General features: G+C 46.1%; 1 protein-coding gene across 1 annotated transcript; it reads right to left on the bottom strand.

Moving 5' to 3' along the window:
• Nucleotides 1-1,952: 1,952 nt before the first annotated feature.
• On the bottom strand, nucleotides 1,953-19,882 carry PPIH (peptidylprolyl isomerase H). Its single transcript, XM_008699347.2, has 10 exons — nucleotides 19,724-19,882; nucleotides 19,318-19,382; nucleotides 18,990-19,013; nucleotides 18,672-18,716; nucleotides 18,383-18,425; nucleotides 14,280-14,372; nucleotides 10,715-10,802; nucleotides 10,193-10,233; nucleotides 9,321-9,409; nucleotides 1,953-2,129 (listed from the first exon to the last, which is right to left on the bottom strand). Exons 1-9 carry the CDS (start codon nucleotides 19,787-19,789, stop codon nucleotides 9,341-9,343), a joined length of 534 nt encoding a protein of 177 aa, XP_008697569.1. The 5' UTR covers nucleotides 19,790-19,882; the 3' UTR covers nucleotides 1,953-2,129; nucleotides 9,321-9,340.
• Nucleotides 19,883-20,571: the final 689 nt, after the last annotated feature.

Here is a 20,571-nt window from a genome sequence, read left to right on the forward strand (position 1 = left end):
TAAAAAGAAAATGTTTCCTCAAAAGGCAGTTCTGCCAACACTGGGGACATTTAAAAGTGTGCCCTATAGGTTTGAGACCTTTTTCCCGAAGTGGACACTTAGAACAATGGGAGCAGCACCTCTGTGAATAAATGAGCAATGTTCCCTATGTAATTGCTTTGAAGGGATAGCTTCTCAAACAGAAATGTCGATTCTGTAACATCTGTCCTTAAAATGTTACTTAATAGTGTCGTTACTTACTTTCCAATTATTTCACTAAACTCTCTCATCAAGCTCAAGGAGCATAAAGATAAGTTATTTAGGAAACTGGTTTCCTCGTAGCCGCCTCCCCACGGGCGCAGAGATGGCACTGAAGCACTAGAGGATAAATAGTTCCTGATAAATGGAGGGAGGTGGGAGCTTTCCACTCCAGTTTCGCTAGCCCCTCCCACGCTGCCCAGCATGGTGGCCACAGCTTAGACAATGCCGGTGCCACCCTTAAGTGATATGAAAGGCGAGGTTCATTCCAAGAATCTCCTTTGCAAAATAATGGTCACCTTGTCCTCCATCCCTAACAGACTCTGGCCCAAGAACGTAGTTCCTCTTCCTAGAAAGCCCCCAATCTGTCAATACTTACCACAAACGTTACCTCTTCCTTTCATGCCCCCCCACCCACCCCGCAGCATACCAGGTTCATACCATTCATACAACAGGTATTTCTCAAGCACTTGCTAGGTACTAGATACTTACCTTTTCTAGGTGGTGGGGGACATAGCAACAAAACAAAAAACAACACAACCAAGTTTCCTGTCTTCATAAGGGCTCACATTCTAATACCACACGGAATGGAAACGTGCCTATCTTCTGTCACAAGCACAGGCCTCATCCTACTCATCTTGCAGCTCCTGTGCCCAGGACAGAGACTGGCCTAGAACGCAGGTGCCAAGTGTAACTGAATTCAACTGAAAGGCCCATCAGAAAAACATCAGCTCAGGATCTGAGCTGCTCATTCTCCTTCCTCTCTATAATTCCACCTTTTCCAGTTAAAGATCCCTCCTCCACTAGGTCAGTCCTTTCTTCACTTTGTCCCCCGAACCCTGTTTACTTAGCTATAGGGAGTTGCAAATATCTATATCGTAGGGCCCTTGTATGTCTCCCAGCTCCCTGTACCCCAATACACAGAAATGGCACTTAGAACCAGGTCCTCTTCTGTCACAGAGCTCAGCTTTGTGCTACGTCTGTCGCTGCCAGGAGTTCTGCGTCACCCCTGCCTGTAAGCCAAGACAGAAAAAGTAGGAATGTATAGAAATGGCCTCGGGAAAGGAACACCATGGAACTCTCTTTACCTCTTGAACATTATGCTTGCTGGGATCTTTCTGTGTTGGGCTATGTCCTTTCCAGATAAGCATTTTCCAAGCACGTTACTGTTCACAAGTGACCTTCATATAGCCATATCATTTGCTTATCTGAACCTTTCAACAATGCTATGAAGTAGATAGGTATTATTATCCCCACTTCACAGATGAGAAAACTGAAGCTCTGAAAGGGGACGAGAACTTCTCGAAACCTCTACTCTTTAAAAAAACGACCCCAGATTGAAACCAAGATTTTTGAGTAAATTTTTCCCACTTCATCATGATTGAGACACGTTCTACCAAATAGTCTCTGATCCAAAAATATCCTAAGTTAGCGATCCTTTCCCCACAGGCTCCAGAACCAACCACACTGAACCTACTGGGAACATCCTTGGAACAAATTGTGCTTATAGCCCTGGAGCTTTGCCTTCTTTGCCCAATCAGCTGGAACCCAAGAGGGGACTGCTACAATCGCTTGCAAGTCTGAGGCATCACCTAACCACAGTGACGGTTTGGCTCTGGTCCATGCTAGCCTCTGGTGAGAGCCAGTCCTTCCAGCTGAAGCTAAGGTGTGAGGAGACAGGCTATCATTACAACTGTTTAAAAACAACACGTGTACCAAAACAAAACAAAACTTTATTTACAATTGAAAACTTAAACAGAAAATCTTGGGTTCTGTATCTGTGACACATCCAAGGTCTCTTGATCAAAAAGGGCCGCAGCAGGCACGGAAGCAAACACAGGGGCCAATCCGGATTATCTTACTCAAGAGCATCACCCAGAGCAAGGGAAGGCCTAAAATGGCAGAGAGGTGGAGGTCTATTAGGGATGGAAGAGATAAGCAGCTCAGAGGCACTGGAAGGGGACATTCCATGACAGGCGATACTCCCAGCTCTTCTCTACACTCCTAACCTGCTCTTCCCAAAACAGCAGAACTGGTCTGACTCTTGCCCTCGGTCAGACCTTTGGTTCCCCAGGACAAAGTTGAGAGGTATACTACAGAAGAACGAAAAAGAAAGAAACTAACATTTATGGCCACACATATCATCTCATTTATTTACCCTTCATAAACTCTGTGCAGTATATATTATCTGTAATCAAGCAAAAGAGGAAACTAGGGTCCCAAGGGGTTTAATGGTTTGATGGGGCTTCCTGGTCTCCTTGGCTTCAAAGTCTGTGTGCTTTTTGCCAGACCTCGATGGCTCTCTGTGGAGCTCTAGAACAAAGAGCAATCTTCCTTCCTTGCCGGTTTTGGTCCCAGTGTCATACAGAAAGTAAAGTCCACACCCTCTGTTTATGGCCTTGGTAGTTAGCTTAACTCAGAGAACCGAGTGAGTACACTCAGAAACTACTCTGTCTCCCTCCCCCTAAACATGGCCACACCCCTTTCCCTCCAGGATACAGTGAGTCCTGGTGTCACACTGCAAGCTCAGAGAGTTTAACCCTGGCCCCCAAGCAGAATGTACAGAACAGCATAAATGCACTTTATAAGTTCCATGGTGCTCCAGGACCTAAGCTCTATCATAGACCAGGCACTGTGTTAGTCAGCATGGTCCCTGGCTCAAGTTCTGTCTAGAGAAAACCAGGCCAACACATTTGTAATACGCTAGTTAAATGCTCTACAGGGAGATGAACCAAGTACTGTGGGAGCACCCAGGAAGGCACTGCAGACTGCCTAGACCTGGGAGACGGAGGGACCAGGGAGTGATTCAGACTGCTGTTAGCCACATGCTCCTGGGAACAGCTGGGAGCAACTAGGATCAGTTAAAACTACGTATATACGGTATGTATTTCTATTATAAGATCTATGCTCAATATAGAAAATTCAAGCATAGATGGGACAACAGAAATGGGAGAGGAAAAAAACTCTTTGCCATCTCTACACTACACAAGAAACCATTACTAACAGTTAGCTATATTTCACACTACAGTAATTTCTGAAATAATTCTTCGAATGTACTAAATCTTGACTTTGTCACTTAACGTACCCTAGAAATCTGCCAACACACACAGATTTACCTTTTTTTTTTTTAAGGCTCTGTGGTATTTCACCAACTGGCACACCTCAATGCCTGAGACCTGATGACCACCCTGGGAGCTCTGCCTTTGTACTGGATCGGACTGGAATGAAGCCATTCTCCCCTCCCTTCCTTTTTAGCTGGCAGGACTTCTGTCTTTCAGGGCAGGGAACAACAGTGTCACACACCCAGCACCATGCAAATATTTGCTGCCAAATCTCTGGTGCTCCCTAGACCTGTATTTTCCTATGGAACCTCTTCTCTCGCCTGGACTGCTGCAGTGGACACCTCACTGGCCTCAGCTTCTCCTCCACACTGCTGCCAGAACCATCTTTGGATAAGAAAACTCAGTCACAATGTTCTGCTCGGGATCCTCCAGCAGCTCCTGTCGGCCTGCCTCTTTTTGGAGGACCAGGCTAGGTTCCCTTTTGACCATCTCTGGAGTACAATGGACTCTCACCCCAGGGGGGAAAATGCGCCTAGTATCCGAAGCCCACTCTCAGGATAACATAATGAGTCTCTGCCTGAACTGGTTCTCACAACTGGCCCTGGCCTCCTCCAGCCTCACCTCTTACCCTTTTCTTTTCAGACCTTCCTGCTTTGGCCATATGGAATTAGGTGCTGTTTCCCTGACACTTCCTGCTGTTTCCTGCTTTTGTGCTTTTGCTCATGCTGTTCCCTCTGCCTGGAACGCTCTCCCGTTTCAGCCATCTGAGAAGTTCTCTTCTTTTGCGTACTCAGCCACAGCACCATCTCTTCTGTAGTCTCCCCAAACTGCTCCAGGCAGACACAAGCATTCCGGCTTTCCTTACTTCGTTCTGAAGCCTCCAGTCCAGTGCTTTACTGTACTGTCACAGTCAGTTTCCCCAAGAGACTGTGAGTGCCTTGAAGGCAGGGACCAGGCTTTTCAAATTTGCAGCCTTTTCTGCAACATGGGACCCATTTTACCCCCTCAGTGCGTAGTTGTGGAAAGAATGAAAGACCCGTCCATGTGCCACTAACATGTCCCAACATCTTCCTCTACAGGAATATATCACATCTATGAGTAATCCCAGAATGGGGGGACAGTGTTTTCTAGAGCTCAGTCATTCCAACAGCACCTTCCCCACTGTTCTAGCCACTACCCACAGGTACAATTAATTTTTAACTTAATCACCATTTGAATTTTTAACTTAATCACATTTGAACTTAATCACCATGTAAAATGATGCGTTGCACTAATTATACATTTTTTCTAAGATGCAAATGTTAAAAGATACTCATCACAGCACTACCTAGGGCAGTATTACCCATGTTTCTCTGGTAAGAAGCATCTGAGATGCTTGTTACAAACATAGCATCCTGGATCCTACCTCAAACTCACTCACTCAAACTCTCCAGGGAAGGGATCTGGGAATAAGTAGCTTTAACAAATGCCCCCAAGTGATTCAATTCTTTAGGAAGATTGGGAAACAATGACAGAAGAAAGCTATCTACTGCTTGCGACAGGTACCAGGTTTGGGGATAACTGGAAGAGCAGCAGTTCAGACTAGCTGGGCTGCCAGAGCTCGCAGCCACTCCCTTTTCCAAGAAACTCTCAAGCTTTCAAAACAGAGGCTCCACTAGTCCCCAAGTGGTTGTAAGTAGCAAAGAACCCGGTTCAGATTCCAGCAGAGAATCCTGAGGGCCAAGGTTCACTTATGTGTATCTAACCAAATGCATCATAAAAAGCTTTCACAGGATCCACTGAGATAAAACCATGGTCTCTATATCTAGAGCTGTACAGAAAACTTCAGGTTCACTAAAACTAAAGTTGGGACCTAAGGCAAAACCAGAAGAAGTTCTAGAAGTGCTTCCTAGGGAGGCAGAGCTGATCAAGTCACTGTGTGGTCTTCTATCTCCTTCCCATCTTCTTCTATTTCCAGCGCCTAGACACAAGGCCTCACATGTGTGATTAGGTGATATCTTGATTTGAATGCAGCAGATTCCTGCTGGACCGGTACTACCAAGACAGGATCTCCTTCTGGGTCTTTTCTGATTGGAATATGGTGGCTTCTCAATTAAAAAGCAGGCTCTGATATTCCACTATAGCCACTCAAAGTCAGCATCAGCATCTCCGGAGTGCTGGTTAGAAATGCAAAATCTCGGGGTGTCTGGGGGGCACAGTCATTAACCGTCTGCCTTCGGCTCAGGGCGTGATCCCGGCGTGATGGGATCGAGCCCCACGTCAGGTTCCTATGCTATGGGCCTGCTTCTTCCTCTCCCACTCCCCCTGCTTGTGTTCCCTCTCTCACTGGGTGTCTCTATCTCTGTCGAATAAATAAATAAAATCTTTAAAAAAAAAAAAAAAGGAAATGCAAAATCTCTGTCCCCATCCAGACCCACTGAGCCAGAACCAGCATCTTAATAAGATCTCCTGGTGACTCATAAGTGCACTAAAGTTTGAGAAATACTGCCCAGTACGGTTTGAAAACAGCATCGATATTAGCTGTCAACAATTATCCTGCCCCAAACAATCTGAGGGATCTGAAATACTCCCATAGAATTAGAGATGCTTTTAGCTTTACAGCTGGGAAGAAAAATGATGGGATGATACCCTGCTCCCTGGGGAATTAATCTCCACTTTTCCTTACTTTCTCCCAAATCACATTACTGAGAAACCCAAAGTGGGGCCCCTTTAGGTCAGACTGCCACCTAGATCCCCGAACACCTTAAAACTTATGATAAGGATTTTTGGTAAAGTTAAATGAGACAATTCAAGTTCTTAGCTCAGTATTAGAGCACAAGAAGTACGTGCAATAAATGATAACTGCCATTATGATATTGCCTCTAAGTATCAGCTATGAAAGATTCGGTTCTGAGCAAGTCACGGGTAGGAGACTGAACTGGAGGTACCACACATATATTTAATTAAAATTAAATTAAAAATTCAGTCCTTCAGTCACATCGGCCACATAGTTCAAGTGCTCAACTGTCACACGTGGCTGGAGCTGCATGATGGACAGCATAGATACAGAACATTTCCACCATCACAGACAGTAATTTCTATTGGACGGTTCTGGTCTAAGAAGCCTCTGGAACGTCAAATGGCCCCGTGGAATTTGTTCTGCTTGGGTTGCAGGCTGAGAAGAGAGGCTTCCACGGGGGCAAAGGTTTACTTTGCCCTTTGCTAAGAAGAGATGGGGAGGGGAGGGCTGTGATCTCCACCCTCGGCAATCAAGCCCTCAACAAGGATTTCCACAAACTTTCTATAAGGGACTCAGAAAACTATGGAAAAGAAGCCCCAATCAAACAATTCTAAACACCATTCTTTTTATCTCTGTCTTCCGGTAGTGGTCAGTGGTCAATTCTTGGAAGGAAGAGGACCCAGTAGCTCGACTTAGGTTCAGCCAAGAAAGAAGTGGGAGAAGGAGGGAAATGCCAGCCACTACAGAAGGGGGAGAGCAAGCTGAGCCCTAGGGACCTCCAGTACTGGCAGAAAAGAAAGCACAGGGTGTCAACTGTGTCTCCAAAGGGACCATTTGGCTGGACGAGAGAGAGGACCACGTGCTGCTTCTAGCATACGTCAGTGCATGCCTGCCTCAGCATCTGCTCACACCAGTTCCCTGCCTAAAATGCCTGGCATTCTCCCTCTCTATTAACTCATGTAATAAATTTTTAATGAATGCCTGTAAGTGCCAGATGCTATGAACACAAAGTCAGTCCCAGATAGAGGTATGTACAGTTATTAAAATGGTCTGGCATTTGACTAGATCTCCATTCAGAAAAAAAGGAGAGAAAAGAAAAATAAATTCTAGGTAATTTTTAAAGTAGATAAATAAAACCACAGAAATGTTAGAAAAAAAATACAAAAGACATTATGATCTGAGATACTAAGAACCTTCCTAAAACAAGACAAAACCACAAAAGGTAAGAGAAAAGACTGATAATTTTGACCTCATCAAAATTTAGAACTTCTGTTTAACAAAGGATATCACCAAAGTTAAAATAAGCAACACAATGCCAGTTTTTGCTTAAAATATGTTCCAGACCAAACAGTCACAACATTTAAAATAGAGAACTAAGACCCAGAATTTATAACTACTTAAATCATAAGAGAAGGGTAAAATAAGCTATATGCTACAAACATAGCATATTGTTAGTTTTGTTTTTACATGAAGTAGTTTTATTTATTTATTTATAAAGATTTTATTTATTTGACAGTGAGATAGAGCCAAAGAACACAAGCAGAGGGAATGGCAGAGGAGAGAGAGAAGCGGCTCCCCGATGAGCAGAGAGCCCAAGAAGGGACTCAATCCCTGGCCCTTGGGATCATGACCTGAGCCGAAGGCAGATGCCCAACCATCTGAGCCACCCAGGCACCCTTACATGAAGTAGTTTCATGTGATGGAAGAGGAAAAGTCTTCACGACATCTGCCAAATGAAAAACAAATGAACAAAATAGTATGATGACACTTAGGAAAAACAAAACCTCCCGAAATAAGATAGGCATAGAAAAGGCCCTGATGGACACACATGAAACTGATAAAGCAGTTACCTCCTGGGACAGAAGTGGGACTGGATGGGAAAGAGGGGCACCGACAAAGACTTGAACTGTTCTCTCGCCATTGTATTATGTTTCTTTTATAATTAAAAATAAACGACCAAATAAAATACGTGAACCTTCATTGAATTTTTTTTTTTTAGAGCTATTAAAGTTACTATGTGGACAGCTGGGGAAGTTGGAACATGTATATTAAAGAATATTACTGTGGTTATGTAGGATGCTAGTTTTAAGAGTTGTTTGCTGAAGTATTTAGGGGTAAAGTGTCAAGAAGTCTTCAACTTTCAAATGGGGAAGAAATGAAGGAAAACGATGGAAGGAACGATGGTAGAAAGGAAGGAAAGAAGGAGAGCAGGAGAGAGGAAAGGGAATGGGAGGAGAGGGAAGAAGGGAAAGAAAAAACCAACGTCAAAGTAAAATGATAACACAAGAATATTAACCACTGGTAAATCCGGATGAAAGGGAGATGGCGGTTCAGTGTACTATTCTTCCAACTTTTCTGCAGGTTTGAAAATCAAAAAAAAAAAAAAAAAAAGAAAGAAAAGAAAGGCAAAACACCACCACCCCACACTTAGCTGAAGTGATCAATTTCTCCCTTGAACTCTGATAAAACTTAGCAAGGTCACTCATATTGCTAGTGATCACCTCTGAGAATGTGTCTTATTCCCCATAAGCTCCTGAAAGACAGAGGTAGTTTTAATCCTCTGTCACCCAGCACAGAGCAGGCAGTGGCAAATGTGGGAAGGAAGTGAGCCTGTGCGGGCTGAGAGATGTGTTGCGTTCACTTATGAGGTTGGCAGATACAAAGTCAGGGCCTGGAAATGAGCATCAGTTCTTTTTTTTTTTTTTTTTTAAGAGTTTATTTATTTATTTGAGAGAGAGCACAAAGGGAGAGTGAGAGGGAGAAGCAGATTCCCCACTGAGCAGGGAGCCTGATGCAGGACTCGATCCTAGGACCCTGGGATCATGACCTGAACCAAAGGCAGACACTTAACTGAGCCCCCCAGGTGCCCCGAGCATCAGTTCTGACAAGAAAGGCATGACAGCTGTGTCTCCTGGCTGCTCAGGCTGCTCCCGGCAGGGAGTCACCCAGGGGTGGAGCCAGGGCCTTCCAGCAGGTGCAATGAATGGAAGGAACTACAGACTGACAGCGCTGTCAGAGACCACCTACTGGTTTTCAGGTTGATACTTTGTAGACCACAAAGTGGTAGAAAAGTACAGTGCCCTAATAACCCTTTCTCTTCTGATCCTTACAATGAGCCTGAGATACCTACTGTCTCCATTTGACAGATGAGGAAACAGGCTCAGAAAAGGGAAGTGATTTCCCGAAGGTCACATAGACAGGAAAAGGGGCTCAATCCCATGTTTTCAAGTCTAAAGTTCCTTCCACTAGACCATGCTGTCTTCACCGGGGACTCCTAACCAGGAGGAGAAAGACACACGTACCTGATCAGTCTTGCTCTGGACTACATCTCCCCACACTGTGAGATCACTACAGGCAGCTTGGGCTTATTGTTGGGGCCTGTGGGAACATTCTAGGAGAGAAAGCACAGTGGAGATTCATCTGCTCAGCCACACACGCTCACCAAACATGTACTGATACCTGCCAGGCCCTGTGCTACGGACTGAGGACTCAGGGACTGAAATGATAACAGTCCATGTCCTAGCAGAAGGGTAAAGATAATCCAGATCAAACAGAAAATGTCCCACATTTAGAAAAATTGAACCTATGATATGTAACAATGCAGTAAGTTATAAGATAGAGTTTACACAACAGGGCAGAGGAAGCAACCACGCTTAAACAGGTCAAGAAGGATTCACACAACAGGAGATATTTGAGGTAGGCCTAGGAGGATGAATGGGATCCCACCAGGAGCAAAAGAAAGGAGAAGAGCATTCTAGTAGAGGAGACAGCACAAGCAGACGCTGAGAGGCAGGAAGGAGCAGGAGGCAGGAATGTGTACGGCATGTTTGGAGAAGAGCTAGTAGTGTGGCGCGAGTGGACCGCAGAGGAGAAGCGGCAGAAGGGGCTGTGGAGAGGTGGTGGGGCCAGGTCACGGAGGGTCCTGCACTCACCGCTGAGCTGGGTTTTGTCAAGTAGGTGAAGGGGCCGCCAGAGGCCAAACTGTGGTGAGCATCAGAGAGGCAAACTCACAAGCCAAGAAAACAGGGAGGGGAGGGGGGCCAGTACTTCTCCTTATTACTCCTCCCTCTTCCTGAGGGAGCCCATGTAACTGGAGGCGGTACAGACTGGGCCTGATACACTCATGCTACTAGACCAGAATGGCCAAGATAGAGGAAATCGAAACAGGGCTCACCTCGATCTTTCGCATCACTAGAAGTCCATCAATGATTTTTCCTGTAAGAAGAGTATGAGCTAGACTTTATCATTCTCATTTGCATAGCACTTTCCAGCTTCCCATGTCCACTCTTAGCCAGCATCTCATTTGATCCTCATACTCCCATCAGAAAATTGAGATTTGATGAAAGTGAAATAATTTGCCCAAAATCACAGGTAGGAAGGAGTGGAGTACTAGGTCTGGGTGATTGCAAAGCCCTACTGTACCGCGCTCTCTCTGTGTGGCATTTCTTAAGTGATACCATCCGGGTTTCCCTCCCAGACATACGATCACCTCAGCGTTTACACCTCCATGAGATAGCCCCTCTGTCCTTTCCTCTAGTGCTCTAACCACACTCCTCCCCACCTCCCACCACTTCCACCTTCCCAGAGCAGTCACATCAGTCGAGCACTCTGGGGATTACAGTCTGAGGACTGGCTCCTTTGGAAGTCCCACTCTGTGTGAATGGGGCCCAGACTCTGGGACAGGAATAGGACTCACCAAACACTACGTGCTTCCCATCCAGCCAATCACATTTAGAGCAGGTGATGAAGAACTGGCAGCCATTTGTACTGGGACCACTGTTTGCCTGACAAAAACCAAGTGTACCTTCAGTGAGTCTTCCCGGCCATGCTACCCGAAGGGCAAGATTCCCAAAAGAGGGGACGCCTGGGTGGCTCAGTCGGTTAAGCATCTGCCTTGAGCTCAGGTCATGATCCCAGGGTCCTGGCGTCGAGCCCTGCATCGGGCTCCCTGCTCAGCGGAGAGCTGCTTCTCCCTCTGCCTGCCGCTCCCCCAGCTTGTGCTCTCTCTCTCTCTCTCTCTGACAAATAAATAAATAAATAAAATCTTAAAAAAAAAAAAAAAAAGATTCCCAAAAGAGCCTGTAGCCCTGATTCCTTTCTTTCAGCAAACCTTACTGAATACCTACCATAAGCCAGGTCCTGAGCTGGGATCCAAGGGTATGGAGATAAACAGGATACGTAATCACTGCCCTCAAGGAGCTAGATCCCTGAATAAAGTACAGTTCTCCTGCAGCGTGAATTTTTAAAACGCGAACAACTGTTCACAGGGACTGATTTGCTGTATTTAATCCAACACTGGTTATCCCTGGATTACAGTTACAAGTTAGATACCACGGAGAAAAAGCCTGTTGCCTGTGCCATAAGCTCTTTTATCTCAATCGCTTTGTGCCGCACCATAACAATGGTAATAAAAGACTTTAAGGTGCGAGAAGTTGCTCTGTTAGGGCCATGCTGGAAAAAGACCACATTTAATCAGGAATGTTTGCTTTGTACAGCTACACGCCAAATCCTTTCTTATTGAATTTTACACGAAGAAGTATTTTCTTAATTGAGAAACTGAAAGTCTCTAGCCGTATCCCATGTCCTCCCTTGAAACTGTTTCTACATCATTACATTTCACAATGCCGTATAAAAGAACAGGAGATGATTACGGTGCACGGGGACACTTTGAAAAGCAATATTTGACTTTCTTATGAAGTGTATTTTTGTACTTTCTACGTTGATACCCGGAGCTGCCTTTAATATGCTAAACTCAGGCTTTTGTGCGTCACCAAGTCCACGTTACCTTTCAGTAGAACTGCCTTGTGACCGTGTCTGTCTCTGTGAACATTTTATTGCATACTTCCCTTGTTTTGGACAAAAGGAGTAGATGATGGGAAACCGAGAGTACTATTAAAATCACAGGTCTTGTAAGATTAACATGACCGAGGCAGGACTGGAAATTATGAGGTAGGTCACCAGCAGTAATAGGACGCTTCATAGATTTAAACTGGTTGATTCTGTGTTCAGCTGCAGGAATAAAAGCGTGTATGAAATACATTCATGACACTGGCCAGGGGAACGTGCTCACTACCTCACTAGGGATTTTATTTTATACTCAGAAGTGCCCCATGTAAGATGGGGCTACTTTCGGGTTTTGTGCGTGGATTTACGAACAACTCCTACACCAAAGCAAGGGAATGTCTGAGCCAGTCAGAGAAGGCACACGCTGCGGGATGAGGGACAGACTTCCCATGGCTCCCAATTCTTTGCTTCCTTCTTTTCCCCAATTGAGCAGTCATTCGATCTACCGTGCTGCCAGTGTATGGGCCTTTATGAGCAAGCCGGCGGGAGAGGGGTCATACACATTTACCGGCTCCCAGGACACTCTCTGCCCTCAGCCACGCATTTACTCACTGTCTCAGGCCCTACAGCCTACTGCTCTCAAGAGTAAGCCCTGGAGCCAGATGACAACCTCGCTGGAGTCCCTCCACCACGGACCATGCGACCGCAGTTTAGTCACATGACCTCTCTGGGCCTCAGTGTTCTCATTTGTACCTACCTCAAACGGATGTTGAGAGGATTAAAGTGAACTAATGCAAATACAGTGCCTGCTGAGCAACTGGCCAATAAATGTTAGCCATCGTTCTGATGATCTTTTGTTCCTTCGTTGGTATCTGCATCGCGCCTTTCTGTATCAGGAAATAGGGCTTGGAGACCACTGAGGTCCAGTCCCTGCCCTTGAGGAATTTAGGATTTAGGGGAGGATGGAAACAAAAACAATTGTGCCACGTGATCTGTGATTGTACAACTTCGCCAGGGTCAGCTTGAGAGAGCACAGACCAACATTTCCTTTCATTTTTCTGACTCCTGCATAGATGGCATGCCGCTAGAAGGTTCTAGCCCTCCTGGAGATGACTGAAGCCCACCTAAGCTACTCCTGCAGCATTTACCTGCGCTTGCCCAGCCTGGCTTTCCGAAAAGGGGGCTTGCACACTGTTTGCTGGGCAGGTCTCGCCCAATTCTCATGGCAGCCTCCTGACTGGCTTCTCTGCCCCCAATTTCTAGTCCCATCTGCCACTCACACTGCAGCCAGGGGCTTCCCTCTAAACCACGAAGCTGGTGAACCCTGCTCAAAAAAGCACACGGCTCTCCGTAACCTACGAAGAAAGCCCACACACTTCATCCTAATTTTGGCATTTAAAGCCCTTGAGCTAGACCCACCTTCCTCTCCAGTGTCTCTACTGGCCCTTCCCTCCCCCATTCATATCCTATGTTCTCATCTTTCCTCACCTTCTGTCCCTTGACCATGCCACTCTCCTCTGTGAAGCCGTGCCTGACCCCTCAGAGTAATGACTCTCATTCCATGGGCCCTCCTGGTACTTTTACATACCCTGAGGGGCCCGCATCTTAACAGGTGGTGGTGTGAATTACGTTACGCTGGGGTTGTCAGTTTGCATGTGTGATTCCCTCATTAGATGTTAAGTGTGGCAAGGGCAGGGATCAGGTCTATACCCTTGTACCTACCCTGAGGCCTGAAACAGAGTGGGAGTTAGTAAACCTTCACTTGATAAATGCCTGTGAAGATCCGTGGAAGGGTAGGCAAGCAGGACAGAGCATGTGCCTGTTAATATGGGGTCTGGAGAAGGGAGAATGGAGGCATTGCTAGGGAAATGGATAATGAGGGGAGGCAGGAAGGGGATTGAAGAGTGAGAGGGATGCAAGGTGGGATGAGTAAGGAAAAAGGAGGGCAGGATGAATAAGGGGAAGAAGGGGGAGTGAGCATGCAGGAGAGTGAGGAGTGGGGTAGATGAGGGGGTTAAGTGGAGCGGGGAGGGGGGCTGAGAAAGAGAGTGAGGTATGGGAGTGGGTCTCAGTAGGAAGGGGTGCCAGTTCAGGGGAGGAGTGGTCAGAGGGGGACCAGCCAGGAGGCAGCATGAGTGGAAAGGTGCTGGACACATGGACTCTGTGTCCTGAAAGCACAACTGGCCAGGCTCTGAGCAGCAGGGCTGGATGCCGAGCCATGAACCCCGGCTCAAACAAAGGTAAGAAAACACACATCAGAGAGTTCAATTGTGGCTCCCCAGGCTGCTAGGGGACCCAGCCCAACAAAATCAAAGCCACCTGAGGAAGGAGGTGAGTGTGGCAGAGGTGAGTCCTGGGACAAGCAAGAGAAGTAAAGAATTTGCTTCCATCCTAAGACACAGCACTGGGCCTCAAGAAGGGCCCAGAAACCTGCCGGATACAAATCTAACCCAAAACCTTGACTGGACCTTACTTACCATGGAAAGCAGGCCTGGAGCTGAGTGTCTAAGTTTAAAATTTTCATCTGCAAATGGCCCCCGGTAAATACTGGCAACTCCAGTACCATCTCCCTGAGCAGAAAAAAAGGAAGTGTTAGCAAGTTTTGAGCGTTGCCCCCCGCCCCTCCCCGAACCCAGAGGAGGAATGCTGCTGCACCACAGCCAACTTTTTTAAGGTGCACTCTTCCTCTTGAAGGTCACTTTGCGAGTCACACCTCTTGGACCCTATCTTACAATCAAAGCCAGCCCCATTCAAGGCACCTGCAGCCCACACACTGGCCAGGGCATCGCACAGATTGGGTAAAACAGGTCACAGCTGGGCCTCTAGAAAGCTCAGTTAAGACACAGGCAGAGTAGGGAACAACAGTACAATGATCACATACATAATCCTTGCCATTCCCAAAGACTCTCATGCCTGTAGTCATAGAAAATTACCCACTTAACTGACCACTATCCCTATGCCCCCAAGCTAAGCAGGTGGATGGGCTCTTGGAAGCCTCGTCTGTACAGATACCAGCCTCCTGACCAAAGCTGACTGGTCCAGGGGAGGATGCCCAACTAACGCAGGGCCCACTAAAGTTCCTTCTCTGGGAATTGTGAAGGAGGACTGGGGATGCCCTCTTTGACGCTGAATTTATCATGTGAGCCTGGAAGCTGGCAGTGACCATCCTCTGCAAAGTGGACTGGAGAACAGAAAGAGAAGGCTACACATGTACAGAGAGCATTGGAGAAACAGAAAAAAAGGACTGCCTTGGTTCTATGTGGCTTTCCAGTTCCTAGCTCTGTTTCTTCCTTTGGGTGTCCTGAAACACCCTATCATAAACCCCCAATTTCTACTGAAACTAGCTTTATTAGCATTACCTCTTTGTTCTTCCAGTAACTACATGGAATAAGCACTACTATCTTCCTCATTTTTCAGGTGAGCCAACTTAAGTCAGGGCAATAAAGCAACTTGGCACAGCCATACTTGTAGTACCTTAAACAGAATTCCTGAGAGGGTGCCAAAAGACCAACCTCTTTCGGCCAGTTGGTAAAGAAAACGAATATGGGGTGCATGGCAGAAACGGAAAGCACTGACATAGGGCAGAATCAAGGGGCCTTTATTGGGGCAAAGATTACCAAAGGGGATTTACGTAAGCCAGACAAGGAAAAAAACTGTCAAAATCAAACCTTTATTTGATTAAAAATTAATTAAAACCAAGCTCTGTGTAGTAGAAAGATCTGGATGTGAGTTCCGGATCAATCCTTTATGAGCTGGGAAAGTCACTTCGTACTACTGAGCCTCGCTTCTCTCAGCTATCGAGTGAAGAGGAAACCTGCTCTTTACACTGCTGCCATGATGATCCAATCCGAAAAGACCTTGCAACTGATACAGCACTATATAAATGAGAGCTATTATATCTTTAACTCCACACAAACACCTACGTCCATACAGAAGGAAGAGAAAAACAAGTTCACTTCCAATTTCCCAATAAACCTGGGGGGCAGATCACTTCTCACATCCTTCTCTATAATAACATTATTTATTGCTCTCCAGGAGCCAGAGTATGGAAAATGACAAAATTAATTTTCAGAGCAAACAACAGAAAGCGACTTAAAAATTAAATGAATAGAGATGCCTGGGTGGCTCAGTTGGTTAAGCACCTGCCCTCAGCTCAGCAGGGAGCCTGCTTCTCCCTCTCTCTCTGCCACTCCCCCTGCTTATGCTCTCTCTCAAATAAATAAAATCTTAAAAAGAAATCAAATGAATAAATAAATATTTTTTAAAAAGAGGGGCACCTGGGTGGCTCAGTCGGTTAAACATCTGCCTTCAGCTGAGGTCATGATCTCAGGGTCCCGGGATCGAGCCCTGCATCGGCCTCTCTGCTCAGCGGGGAGCCTGCTTATCCCTCTCCCTCTGCCCCCCTCAACTCGTGCTCTCTCTTTCTCCCTCTGTCTCTCTTTCTCAAATAAATAAATAAAATCTTTATAAAATAAATAAAAGCAATTTAAATTTTTAACAATAGTGAACTGATCAAATAAATTTGTTACCTACTCACAATGGAATATTAAGCAGCTATTACAAAGAATGACTTCATGACAAGGGAAAATGTAGACAATTATTAAGTATAAAAAAATAAAAACATATACATGATCTTAAGTCTATTAAAAATTGTATTTGGGGGGGGCGCCTGGGTGGTTCAGTCGTTAAGCGTCTGCCTTCGGCTCAGGGCGTGATCCCAGGTTCCTGGGATCGAGCCCCACATCAGGCTCCTCCGCTGGGAGCCTGCTTCTTCCTCTCCCACTCCCCCTGCTTGTGTTCCCTCTCGCACTGGCTGTCTCTCTCTCTGTCAAATAAATAAAAATCTTTAAAAAAAAATTATATTTGGGGGGGCGCCTGGGTGGCTCAGTTGGTTAAGCATCTGCCTTCAGCTCAGGTCATGATCCCAGGGTTCTGGGATTGAGCCCCACATCAAATAAATAAATAAAATCTTAAAAAAAAATTCTATTTGACACACATACATATGCAATGATAAGACTGACAGCTGTAAGCTAAAATGCCAAGAATATATTCTTGAGAAGCAAGATTCCTTGAGAGATGACTTATTTTCTTTTTTGCACTTTTGCAACCAAAAAAAATTATTAAAACAAACATATATTCTGGGTCCCACTTTAGAAGGTCTCAAATCCTACTTCTGCTTCTTGCTCATTCTGTTTTTTTCTTTCCTAAGAGTGACTCCGAACAATTGTTTCTTGCTGACACTCAGCCTTCTGGCTGACCAACTATGCTGTTTGACCCTGGAGCTATCAGCAAGAGACTGGATGTGCCTGGCAATGACCAGTAAAAAGCTGGTCCTGTCCCTGTTAATATGGCTATATAGGAGCGTGTGGAAAGAAAGAAAAGAAGGCAGAGAATAGATTCTTAGCCCTTCTCACCAGCTAACACAAAGTATACAGTCGCCCAAGCCCTACTGTCATCAGTTGTAGCCAGGGGTTGCAAACTTAAATGCCTACAGGGACAAGTGACATAAATAAGGGAAGCAGATGATAGTGACTGAGGTGAAACGGCAAGGACAGACCCTGTTTAAAGGGAGAAGTTATTTGATTCCAAACCCCTAGTGCTACATGAGAAACACAGCCCTAGTGCACCCCTATTTTCCATTCTTTAGAGAGAAAACAAAACTCTGGAATCTTCTAGTGAAATGTCCCAGTTTTACAACATCACACATATGAAACAAATGAAAAGCCTGGTTCAACCTAAAATCTGCCACTTTGTAACCTTACCTAGACAGGAAATACGTCTTTAAAAACTCCTAAGAGTTAAACTAAATAAACATACACATAAGACATTCTTCCAGATTCAAGAAAATAGCAGTATGACTAACCAAATGATATTAATAAGACCACCATGCACATGCATGCAAGTGGTTAGCTAAGGACGAAAGGAGGGTTAAGAAGAGTTATGATTTATTCAACACCCTCCGAGGTCAGAGGAAGGGGAAGAGGCTTGGTATGAGAGACGCATACAGTCTAGAACATAACAAGAAAGTTATGCTTCAAAGTGAAGAACTAGTCTACTGTGCTCTGCTAGTAAATAGAGGAAACATCCCTCCAGAATGATCTACCTCTGTTGCTCTGATCCTTTGCCCACTGATCGATTTGTGATGAAAAATTCAGCTTTCCAGGCACTGTGATACCAGAGGTGGAAGGGAATTACAGCATAAGCACTGAGCTCACTGAAAAAGGACTTACTGCCATTTAGAAAAAAAAACAAAACTGCATCTGATTTCTACCCAAATTTCATGTGACTGACTAGTTTGTATCTCTCATGGATCATCTAGAGGTGTGCTGGGAAAGTCCGGTTCCTGGCCCTAAAAGGCTGAGATACGGGAGTCAGTGACTCAGAGTGCTGACGTCTGTCATCTAGTGGTATAAAGAGTAGTAGCCAGCAACTCTAAAGGGCATTCCTATCACCCCCAGCCCCCCATCAAACTTGGCTATTTCAAACCTTAGGACTGGGCCTTGTAGTAGAAATAGCAGTAACAGCAATAACAAAAAATAATATTCCTATAGGGCTTTGATAGCAAAGAAATAGTACTTACATTAACAAAATCCCCACCCTGAATCATGAAATCTTTTATGACCCTGAAACAGAGAATAAAGGATCCTGAGACAAGGTTCGTCATTTAGAAAAACATTGATTTAAAAATAAAATGTTTATTACTTTGGCTTTTAATAAGCCTTCAAATCAATTGTGGAGTTCACAAAAACATTCTTTCTCAAGACCTAGGAATTATCCTATGGTTTTATTTCCCTCTAAAGAGATGAAGGGGGAACTACCCCCAAGGAAGTAACTCTAAAAGCCTGTAGGATGGCTTGCCAAGGCCTTACCTGTGGAAGGTGCTCCCTTTGTATCCTATCGGAACCCCATCTTTTCTATAACCAAAAAGAAAGAAATTTGGAATGACGACAGGTAATCATAGGCCTATCCAGTTTACCACCCACTAGCGCCAAGGGACTCCCCTAAAGATGGTTGGGAGAAGAGAGATAAAGAAGGCAAATGAACTGAAGACAGACCCTTGGACTATTACCTTCTGTTACTGTCACCAGCAATCATTCAAGGCGGGCCGGTGGTTCCCCAAAACCCCACCGCAGCCCCAGGACACCCTTCAAGAGCAAGCAGAGAAATCAACCACGTCTGAGACTGACCTGAATTCTCCAGTGCAGAACTGCCTTAAAGGGAAAAGAGTGATTCAGTTACCATGACATCACAGCTGAGGGCGCCCCTAATGGGGTGGGGATGGGGAGCACAGACATTCGCGCCAGCAAGCCCACCAGCCCACCGCCAGCAAGCCCACCAGCCGATGTCCACACACCTAAGCATACAAATAAACAACAAAATTGATATGGGAAGAGTAAAAACGGTGACTCCGATCTCAAGGGCAGAGAGCGGACGGACGGAGGCAGGCAGAGGATAACGCGTTCCGGATCCACCTTCCGGTTCGGTTAATTTAGCAGGTCTGGAACATCTCCTTACCTAAAATTCTCGGCCGTCTTAGGCACAACGTCCGCAAAGAGCTCGATCTTCATGCGGCCAACTTCCTGCAAACGGCGGGAGATGGTCAGAATGCCCGGTCCAAGACCATGAAGGCCTCAGCGAGCAGGGAACTGAAGGGGCCGACCCCTCTCTCCCGCATGCCACTCGGTCTCTTCCACCTCCGCCTCCATAGTCTCTCCTTCCGTGCCGCCCAGTCCCTCCCCCTGCGGGGCGCTAGGATGGGCAAGACTTCTCCTCCCCCTCCCGTGCCCCTGCCCCGCAAGTCGGTAGGGTCTGGTCCAGTTTCGCTTCCTGGATTCTTGAATCCGCTATCCCTGGGTGGGTGAGATCTTCCCGGCTGACCCCGTGCAGTGTCCCTTCGGCGCAGTGGCGGCCTGGGCCTCACCTGGCCGCCAATGCTGACATCAAAGAACACCACGGGATTGACAGGACTTGAATTTGCCACCGCCATGGCTCCGACCCGGAAGCAGAAGACGGGGCATGGGTTCCGGCGAACCTAATCCCCGCTTTGCGAATTTACTGGACTGCGCAGGCGCAAGAAGAGCCAACCGAGGCCAGACCCCGCCCCCGGAAGTCCCGCCCCGCCCCGGCGGCGGAGCGCTCTCGACCTCCTGCGCCCAAACTGGACATTGCGGCAGTAGGCGGGGCCAGGACCTCTGAGCCACCATGTATGCGGTTTCTTATCCTGGGCATGAGTCTCTGAGCCCCACGAAGGAAGAGTTTTTTAATCCTTAGCGCTTGGAACAGCCTGGCATATGTAGCTCTTCAGTTAAGTCAGGGCACCAGAATTTTAGTTCTAGTTCTGCCACAAGCTTCCACTCTTGTCACCTACAACTCATTCCTGCAGAGCAGCTACAGCTTTTTAAATAAATCTGCGTATAAATCATCCCTGGCTTCCCATATTTGTAATAAAATCAATCCCTTACGTACAAAGGCCTGCCTTACATTACCTGGCCTTGTATCACCCTCAGTCATGATACTCTGGCTTTTCCTGTCCCCATATCAATCATGGAGATTGATACTTTCTTTAGAGTCTTAGTACTAGCTGTTAACTGTCTTTAATAATCTTCTAGATCTTGATGAAGGTAGGGAGTGCTGCTTGTAGCTCAGGCCTCAGCTCAGCGGCCACTCAAACTGAAGCTGCCTGTGGTCACTCTTCAGATGCACCACTGGTGTATTTTCCTCACGCCACTCACCTTCCAAAATTATATAGTCTGTCTCCCCACCTCTGTG

The sequence above is a fragment of the Ursus maritimus genome, unplaced genomic scaffold (assembly GCF_017311325.1).
Source record: "Ursus maritimus isolate PB19 unplaced genomic scaffold, ASM1731132v1 scaffold_12, whole genome shotgun sequence".
NCBI lineage: Eukaryota > Metazoa > Chordata > Mammalia > Carnivora > Ursidae > Ursus > Ursus maritimus.

What these genes read in the sequence shown, in the direction of transcription:
- PPIH (XM_008699347.2), bottom strand. Translation starts at nt 19,789, where the DNA reads ATGGCGGTGGCAAATTCAAGTCCTGTCAATCCCGTGGTGTTCTTTGAT. An exon ending in CTCCAGGCCTGCTTTCCATG is followed by an intron (nt 10,803 to 14,279) that starts GTAAGTAAGGTC and finishes GGTTTTTGTCAG; the next exon opens with GCAAACAGTGGTCCCAGTAC. An exon ending in TAGTGATGCGAAAGATCGAG is followed by an intron (nt 9,410 to 10,192) that starts GTGAGCCCTGTT and finishes TTTCTCTCCTAG; the next exon opens with AATGTTCCCACAGGCCCCAA.